Source organism: Alosa sapidissima, chromosome 3 (genome assembly GCF_018492685.1).
Source record: "Alosa sapidissima isolate fAloSap1 chromosome 3, fAloSap1.pri, whole genome shotgun sequence".
NCBI lineage: Eukaryota > Metazoa > Chordata > Actinopteri > Clupeiformes > Clupeidae > Alosa > Alosa sapidissima.
Window position 1 is genome coordinate 36858828 of NC_055959.1, and position 10000 is coordinate 36868827.

At 46.0% G+C, this 10000-nt stretch overlaps 1 protein-coding gene across 1 annotated transcript; it reads right to left on the reverse strand.

Moving 5' to 3' along the window:
* Positions 1-3113: 3113 nt before the first annotated feature.
* LOC121705837 (transcription factor Sox-8-like) lies at positions 3114-6783 on the reverse strand. The gene is made up of 3 exons (XM_042087104.1): positions 6173-6783; positions 5616-5851; positions 3114-5484 (listed from the first exon to the last, which is right to left on the reverse strand). Exons 1-3 carry the CDS (start codon positions 6586-6588, stop codon positions 4685-4687), a joined length of 1452 nt encoding a protein of 483 aa, XP_041943038.1. The 5' UTR covers positions 6589-6783; the 3' UTR covers positions 3114-4684.
* Between the last annotated feature and the right edge of the window lie 3217 nt (positions 6784-10000).

A 10000-nucleotide genomic window follows, 5' to 3' on the forward strand; every position in this document is an offset into this window, starting at 1 on the left:
ACGTGGAGGACGATGACACTTTCTCTGACATGTCTCTGGCTCGGTTGGTGCATGAAATTGGATAATGGAGGTCATAAGCTGTCAGATCATTGTTTGAACGTTGCTATCCAATAACTCACTTATTCCACTCGCTAATTCCACAGATTGGGTGGTGACACTCATTATTTGGTTCCTGTAACTGGTTTGTCGGAGTATATAGCGCGCTTCATTGTGGATATAACAATAATCTATTGTACTGACACACCGTCTTCAGGGGTCCTATCCAGACCCACATGCAGTCATGGTTACAGGCCAGGCCCCAGGTGTGGTGACAATTGGTCAAACTGGGTTTGATTCCCAAACCCCTGCCCCGTTGTGGGTCACTTTTGACAAAGTGCTAAATGTTCAGCCACTTTTTCTTACTTTAATGGCCTTGAATGGATCATAGGCATGTTTTCCCCGTGTCAATCATTCCTAACCCTTAAAGGTGTGGGTTTTTCAACATTCTAACATAAGATTCCGTTCCGCAGCAATTGAAGGTTCTAAAATTCTATGTTAAGTTCAATGAACCCAGAGCCTTACCTTTATATGGCTCTGAATGAACCCAGATATTCTTTAGAATGTTCATTTTCCAACATTCCCAACACACCGGTGTGACGGTACACCTTTAAGGGCTAATGGCTGCCTGGCCTCCTACAAGATGTCACAGGGCTAAAAAAAAAGCTACTGGATTGGGAAGCCAGCACAGCAGAGTGATTCTCTCTCATCCTTTCAGTTTCTCTCTCTCTCCAGTACCCTCTCTCTACCTCCTCTCAAACCTTGGCCTTCTTCCCCTCTCTATCGTTACCCCCTGCTACCAGTTGGGACTTGTTGCAACAAGTGGCATTCAGAGAGCTCAAGAGTCTGCCTCACTCTAACTAACTCTAACTAATAACTCCACTCTCTCTCTCTCATTTCCCTTGAGTCTGCCTCACTCTAACTAAGTCTCACTAATAACTTCACTCTCTCTCTCTCCATCTCATTTTCCTTGTAAATTAGCGTCCTGTTTCCCAGCACCACGCAGAATGCCGCGTCCCTCCCCCACTGGCCCCATCCAGGACAGCCCTCGGACTGCGCAGGCCCATTAAAAAGGATGAGACTGTTGTGGAGGTACGTGCGCCGCTCCCTGGGCTTGGCTCAGAACTGGACAATGGTGGACAGCACAGACACCACAGAGTTCGTTTTAGCCTTCCTCACACAAAAAATTCTCCTCCTTCTTCTTCTACCTCCTCTTGTTTTTCCCTCCTATTATGCATTTTCTTCTCCTCCTCTCTGTCATACACACACACACACACATAACAGGGATGTGACAGATGGAATTTGAAGCCCTTTTATTTGACTCATGGAAAGTTTGTGGATTTCCATATGGAGGTCACTTAAAAACGTGTCTACCGCAAATGTCGATTGAAGTAAAGTAAGCGCTGGTGATGGGAGTAGGGGGGCGTTCGGGCCTGTTCTCCGCTGCCTGTGAGGGCGGTTCCCGTGGAAATGCGTCTGTTTGGCACGGCGGCCTGTGGGAAGCAGACCTACACCTGATGCTCCGCTTTCACTCGGTTTCTGTGCGGCTCTGCCGAGGCTCCCAGCGAGTCGGCCCAAATGTTCCCCAGTGAAACGGGACCCAAGCACCCCGAAGAGCCCTTTTCCCTTTCAGCTTGATTCACGTCTGTACTTTCTCGAGAGTACCTCCTGAAACTATTTGGCAAACAATAGAGAGAAAAGAGTTTGACGGAAAAAAACACTTTTTTTCTGTACCACCCACTACCATCTGCTCCGTTATTGTCTTCTATTTAATTATTATTATCGTTGTCGTACTTTAAGGGGGTGCGTTTGTGCTTGTCGATAGTTGGCGTTTATATTCTCGCTTTCCTCCTGTTGTTTAAGGAGAGTTGCGATATGAAACGGTCCGAGGGAAATTCCTCCACTGCGTGCGTCTAATGGTCCATTCACCGCGCTCTTAATGACTTGTCAGTTCCCCTGCCCTTCCACTTTCTCTCCAATTAATTCTTTTATTGGTGTCCGGATAAAGGGAGACAATAGAAGCGCTCCGCCGCATAATGAATCATTAAAATTCAGCAGCGCTGCGCCCAGCCCTTGGCTCTCTCTCGCGGCCAGTTGGGGACGGCTGCTTGGCATTCATGCTGGTACTCAGTTTCAAACTCTCTGCCCAGTGGACCTTTACTTGGGTTACTCAATACGCGCAGACATACACGCACGCACACACACACTCACACACACACGAATACACACCAACATTTTATTGAACAAGCCTGCGCAGGGTTGGCTCCTTGTCAGATTCAACTGATATCCAACCAGGAAGACGTGAGTCATTTCATGCCAACGCAGTTGCAGTTTTTTTCCTTTTAACACACCCGCCTTTTGGTTTTAAACGTCTCAGCTGTCAACCAACTTATCCATAAGTTGCCCCTCGAGATGTCAAGAAAAATCAGTGGTAACAAATAAGGCTAGAACGACAAATGCCAAGAAAAAGGACTACCAAATGATCTGAAATCCTTGCGTTGTTCCTCTCCCCATTCCTCTTCTCCTGTCTTCTATTAAATGGTTTTCATCGACAAAAATCGTATGTCCTTCGTCTTAGAAAGAGACACATATGGGTCTGTGCGCTTTTATATTTTAGTGTTGCAAAATATCTGTCACTGTCGACATTTTCCATGGCACAGATCTCGGGGGAACGGTGCATAGTGAAGTACAGAGACTTTGACCCGTGATTGCGTCACACATCTCCCTGCCAAATCTAGCAGCTTTAACCAAAGGATGTATGCAAAGTTTAGCGTTAGATGTAGACGACGTATTTCCGCGAATAAAAAAAAAACAGTTAAACGATGATAAAAATATTTATTTTTACACTGTAGTTTTCCAACACACAAACATTCATTGTTCAGAGAAAAGAAACGTTTATTTTTTTCACAGAAATTACCAACAAGTAAGGTTAGCTGTGCTTGTGAGGAAATTCTATTAAACAGGGAAAAGGAAAACCAAACATGGTCTGTCCTTTCAACGTAGGCCTACATTGGGAAAAATAAAGTTGACTATGAACACTGTTTAAAGGTGAGTGAAATGCAGTAAAAAGCTGGAAATAATTACAACACTTTAAAATAATAATTAAAAAATCCATTCTATGAGATTCAGATAGCACCAAATTATGCATTACGGTGGTGAGTCTCCCTAAAGTCGCATTATTAGGTTTATCGACATATTTTGCAAGCTGTTAATAATTAAATAAAGAATTGGCTCACTGGTCATTCCCATGTACCACGAGGTTCTGAACCTGGGCAATAAATGACACATCGGAAAAATATACGCCCAATGTTTCTATTCCAATATCCCAAACGTCTGGTGGAGTTTTAATTAAATGAAAGTCCCTTCCGAAATTGTTTGAGGTTGATCTGAAACTCAACAATCCAACATATCCTATGTAACGAGTAAGGCGACATTAGACGTGGGGTAATGTATAGCCAAGCTGGCGATGTGAAGAAGGGTTTCCACGTCTGTTTCGATAAAGTCCTGCGCTTCCTGCTGTGTGAAAAACAGCTGACGCCTCACTCAAAACGGAGATGTGTGTTATCTTACCGCGTTTCCGTTCACCCCACATCATGACTAATCGCGATTCGGTAGGCATAGCATTTAGACACCTGTTTCATCGCATGGTATGCCATTGGTCCCAGTATATTAGCTTGCTTTCAATAACCTGGAATGAATACTGTGGACACCAATCCTTTATGAGAGACAGAAAAAGCCTTTTGCATTTTGAAACATCCACCACATCGCTCCAAAAAACATCTGTACAACTATACAGCGGCATCAGAAACACGTTTAACATAAATACATATGGAATAGTTAAAAAAAACTTCACTTTAAAAACACAAGTTAAGTTCATGGTCCCTCTGACTGAAGTCAGGGTTCTTTGCGAATTCACGTTGTAGAATGGAGCCCTTGCTGCCTCGTATTTAAAGAATATTTTATAATTGGTCCCAGTGCTCAGATTTCTGCATTAACTTTCTCCATCTGTCTCATCAAATCAGTTGGCCTGTTTTTGCAATTATCTCCTACACAAGTCAGTACACACACCACCGCCACAAAAAAAAACACACCAACAGCCGCAGACAGACGGGAGTTAGAGCAGAGTCTGTGTGTGTGTGTGTGTGTGTGTGTGTGTGTGTGAGGGGGAGGGGGAGGGAGCTGGTGGTAGGGGAATGATAGCGCAGGGGAGGGGGGGTTGTTGGTGACAGGTGGTCCTCACAGAGGATTTCCGTTTGCTGTTCAGGCAGCAATATATCAAGTTCTGCCTTCAAAATGTCCAGACAATACAGGAAAGAATGAAAAAGTTGCAAACGTTTTTTTTTCTTTTAAAAATCAGCAGGCACTTCACTCTCCCTCTCTCACCACCCCTCTCTCCCTCTCTTTCTCCTTTTTCTGGTATACAAACTTGAGATGGCACACCTTTTCTCCTCCTCCTGCCCTCTCCTCCCGGCGCAGGTCTCTTTCTTAGTGCAATAAATGGCTGTACAGGCAACTCTCGGGCCCCTTCAGCGGGCCCCCTTGGCTGGCGGGAGGGCTGATGGGTGGTGGGGGTGTGTGTGTGTGTGGGTGTGTGTGTGGGGGGGGGGGGTGGCATGTGAGAGAGTTCGGGAGACCCCAGCAGGCCCTCTCAGGGCCTGGACAGGGTGGTGTAGATGGGCTGCTCCCAGTTGGCCGAGGGACTGTGGGAGGACTGCAGCGAGAGGCTGTTGAGGATGGGGCTGCCGTAGGCTCTCCGGGAGGAGTGGAAGTAGGGGTACTGGTAGAGGCCGGAGGGGTAGCCCGCGTAGGGGCCGTAGTAGCTGGAGCTCTGCAGGTCTGTATAGTCACACGGGGAGCTGGAGAAGGAGGAGGCGTTGGAGGCGGCGGAGCCCGCCGAGGAGACGCAGGGCTGGGGCGGGTAAGGGGGGTAGTCGGGGTGGGAGGGGGACGCGTGCGGGGGCTCGCTGTAGTGGCTGGGGCTCAGCTGCTCCGTCTTAATGTGGGGGCGATGTCCGGCGCTGTCGGCCGAGGGGGGCGCCGCGGAGGAGGAGGGTGGGGGGGGACCGCCGAGGGCGCTCTTGCGGCTCCAGGCGGCCGAGGCGGCGTGGCTGTACGGCGAGCCGAACGGACCCCCTACCGCGGCGGCGTTGGGCCCGTGGCCGTGTTCGGGGCCGGGCATGCCGGGGCCAGTGGCGTTGGTGGTGCCGCCGGCTGCCAGGTGACCGTTGAGAGGCAGGTACTGGTCGAATTCGTGCACGTCGAAGGCCTCCAGGTTGGAGATGACGTCGGTGCTCAGCTCGGAGATGTCCACGTTGCTGAAGTCGATGTTCTGCCGCCCGCCACTGCTGTCCAGCAGACGCCGGCCCTCGTGCTTCGCCTCACCCTTGCCCCCGTGGTGCAGGTCGGTCTTAGGGGTGGTGGGGGGTGTGGGAGGACCGTGTGGTTGACCTGTAACCAGAGATCAGCATGTCAGAAGAACTCAGACAGGAACCATCCACAACTGCCCCTGATTTGCATGTTAAATCATTCAACCATTTTTAAGACGATTAGTGTGCACTAAACACAACCACGTCACTCACCTGTGTGGTCTGGGTGATGGTGTCCGTCCGCTAACCCTGCCAAACCGCCCATTCCGGGTTCCGTCTTGTACATTTGGTGACCCAGCTCAGCTCCCGAATCCGAGTCGTTCTGGCCCGGCTTCACGCTTTTCCGCCGGCGTGGCTGATACTTGTAGTCGGGGTGATCTTTCTTGTGCTGGACGCGCAGCCGTTCAGCTTCCTCAACAAAAGGCCTTTTCTCATTCTCTGATAACAAACTGTGGCAACAACAAACAACTGTTCAGCGGAGCAATTTAGAATGTTACATGTTGAATTATTTGGAAAAAAAAAAAAACAGAACGATGGTTCTTGAAGATAAGTATCATAAACCAATAAACTGTGTTCACTTACATCAAAGCAAAGACATCATTCTAATTTGCATAGGCCAGGCTGTGCCAATATGCAACTCGCCTTCACATTTGTTACATTCATTACACAGTGTGCACGTCTATTGACAAATGTATTCATCGACTATGTCATTTGCTTTAACTCCAATGTATAATTTGTTAAACAGATAAAGTGAAAATATGTCAGCTCACCGCCATAGTTTGCCGAGTGTCTTGCTAAGTTCGGCGTTGTGCAAATGGGGGTACTGATCCGCGAGCTTTCTGCGCGCAGCCTGCGCCCACACCATGAAGGCATTCATCGGTCTCTTCACGTGAGGTTTGTTTTTTAGCGAGCCGTTTCCCCGAGCGGGCATAGGAACCAGTGACCAGTCATATCCCTTAAGAACTTGGGAAACCGCATCTCTGATGCAGGCAGGGAACCTGTCGTCGTCTTCCCCATCCACTTTTTTGCCCAAGCTCGAGAGCAGAGAGCCGTGTCCGTCGGAGCCAGTCGGGGAGGACGGAGCATCAGAATCGGAGTCATCCTGAGACATGGAACTGTTGGTGCCCGCAGGGCTGCACGGGGGCTCCATGTGTGTCTTGTCGCGTTCCTCTGTCATTTTCAACATATGGCAGCCAACTAAAAATAATCCTGCAATAAGTTTCTGGTTGAGGAGGATGAACGAACCAAATCCAACTTGAAACTGAGGAGGACCTTTCTTTACGCACTCGTCATCGTTTACAACTACCTAGGAAAAAGATAACACGGCTATCTCTTTCCTCGCTATATGACCTACCTCTCCGACTAAGCACTTGAATGCAGTCTGAACGTTGCAAGCTGTAGACGGTCGAAATACTTTACTCGAAGTTAAACCAAAGAAGTCAAACCCCTCCTTCTGCGTCTGATTGGCTTAGCCTTTTCACCATATTTCAATTGGCTCCGAAACTTCATCGGCTACTTCTCATTAGACATAGCCAGTTCCACAAGTTATGTCTATCACCCTTTTACATCGCAATTTTCTAATTTATAGACTACTTTAATAGGCTTCTCTTGTGAATCGTCGTGACAGTTTTGCTTAGGCTAATGCATGTTTGTGACAATTTGTTTAATAATTTAAGGTGCAGCGTAATATGGCTGAGGAAAAGAAGAACTTTGAAAACTATTTAAAACTTTTTTTCTACCGCATAATCGTTATTTACAGTGCATTACAAATCACGATATCATGAAAATTATTGTTTTCCTTAAAATGTTAAAATGATCAGAATCTAGGCCCTACGATATTTGCACTTTTGACGGTCTTCAAATGAATTAAGATAAAGGCATTCTGCCGTGTTGCTGTTTACTGTTCATCAGAACAGGATTGAACAGGGTGGCAGTGCCTGACTAACAATGCAAATCAATTATACAAACCAACGAGAATTTCCGATTAGCGAGTTTACACGCCTACGCAAATAAAATGCTTATTCCGTTCACATCTGTAGGCTACCCAATTTGCGATGTTTAACATTTATGAATAACCTATTCTAAGATATTAGGCTACAATTTCGTTCGTTCTATTCATCACATATTTGTTCAATAATTATTATTTATTCTTTATGTGTGTGTGTGTGTGTGTGTGTATGTGTGTGTGTGTGTGTGTTCTGAAAAGAAGACAGCAAGTAATATTCACTTATATGCCTGTCTTTGACTACATGGGCTACATACGTTGATGGTCCAAACAAGGGCAGAGAGAGATGCTTTGGTATGTCTGTTTTATACTTTCATAAGCGATAACTTCGCAATGACCCTAGTATATTCCATCATCGCAGGGTATAAGGAATATGATCATATTTGTAATGTAATAAATTAATATCTTTTTTTTTTTTTAATTACAGTAATACACAACTACATGTAGGCTATGGTTTACTGCAAAAACGGCACAGTCCCGTGAAGCTGCGGCTGTCCTTCTGCCTTTGATTAAATCTACTATCGACACATACATAAACATAGCCTACAGCTCGGTATGCTTTCTCCAGGGGGACAAGCAGGTATTTAAAACGGTAAGCATTGGTGCAACTGAAAAAGAACGACTTGTTAAACAGTTTTAATGTCAGTTTTATCGTTAAACTTTAGAGAGAGTTGTAGCCTACTCCGCAATGTTTCTTTGATTTTTTTTTACCCCGATTGCATCAGAAATGCCTCAATTAGTTAATGCGATATGGCGCACGGAGGTGGCCCTGTTGTTTAACTGTGATATAAGACTGTTGCAAACGATATGGCCTGCTTTGTTTATTTTAGGGGATCTTGTGTTGCCTTGGGAATTTGAATTCACACTGAGCTGGCTACCAGTTAGGAAAGCCCCGCAGAGCAGGATTTGCACGAGGACGCGCTCTCGTGCACATGGTAATCGACCAATTAGCATTCGGATTTTGGTCTAGCTTGTGCAGGGAAGGCGCGAGAGCGCGCGACAGGCCAGAGAGCCACAGAAGTTACAGCGACCTTGACCTCGAATATCAGCGACAGAGAGTGGTAAAACAACCCATAAATCATAAACGAAAATAAAATAAAATCTAAGAGTAGCCTAATCAAAGCGAATAGACTAACTTCAAACTTTTGACATTAGGCTAATTGCTAGTGTATTTTGTGACAGTTGTCAGTTCTGATGTAGATTTGATGTGCAAAGTAATTGTGACAGTGACACTGCAACATTTTTGCAACCTGGTGGAATCTTAGCCTACTCGTAATCTAACAACAATTAGTAGGCTACCTATCAATTTTTAAACATGCATGCAAGTTATTCCAGTATTGAGAATCATTGTTTTATCATACATGTGTGTAATCCCGAGACTTAACCGGCAACATCACCTGGGCTGGCCTTTAAACAATTTTAGACCACTGTGCCATATTCTCTCTACTGTTGATGAGTAACTCTCTCCGTGAGGACTTGGACGTCACCCTAATTTGAATGTAAACAAATGAGCCTGTGGTCTGTTGAGGCATTGTAGTTTCCAGGTAAAGAATAACCTTGTTGTAGTAAGACAAAGGGCTCTGTGAGTCTGTGATAACACTGTGGCATAACTGCTCGTTCTGCTCGCGCTGGCCCACCTAAAGGTCTCTTTGTCAGCTCCATCCCAGTTACCTCCTCAAACATACAAGAGGAAGTCGGCCTCAAACAGTAGATTAATTGTTGGCAGCTGCTTAGAAAAAAAAAGAAACATTCCACTTCACATAAAAGAGAACTTTATAGTTCAATGTTACATTAGTGGCTTAGAGAGGGTGACAGTGGAAAGAGTAGGGAAGCAAGAGGCACACAACCAGGCAGTGAGGGAGAGAGAGATAGAGAGAACGAGCGCAAGATAAGAGAGAGAGAGAGAGATTGAATCACTGCCTTTGTTGGAGTTCTCTTTGTGTCCATGTCTTGCAAAGTTGATTTTTATCGCCGGCTTTCCCATGAAAAGACTAGGTATGTTTCCCTTGGCAGGCAGAGTAGCCTGCTCACTGGGAGCAGCAGGTGGGGATGACCCTGGAGCTTGCTCTCGCAATGGGAAAGGAGAACAGGATGGCGGATATCTCGCGTTGCGGAGTCGGCCGTGGAGGTCTCCGTGCTGTTGGAGGGGCTGATGGATGGCTGCCTGGTCTGAGCATGTGGGTTGTTACAGCGTTGTTACAGCGTTGTGGGGAGGTAAGCGGCTTCTTGTACTCGTGTGCAGTAGAGGTCTGCTCTGCAGCTTCTGTAGCTCTGAGGGTAGGGGACGACTGGAGCTCAGGATGGCGGATGGTTAACTCTGTGATTTGTTGTGTGAAAAACACCAAATGTATGTTTTTTGTTTTAGGCTACTGTGTAGTTCTGCTGTGTTTGTGTTTAGATTTCACACACGTTACAAACTGCACCACCACAGCCTTTACAGTAAAGTAGACTAATCCGCTATTGATTGACTGAAGTGAAAAGGAAGTAAAGTATTTATTATCTGATTTGATTTTGAAAAAAAAAAAGAAAAGAAACGCTAAAGTTTAACTGTGATGATAGCAAGATTGTAGAGTTTTGTGTTCTTCCCACTACT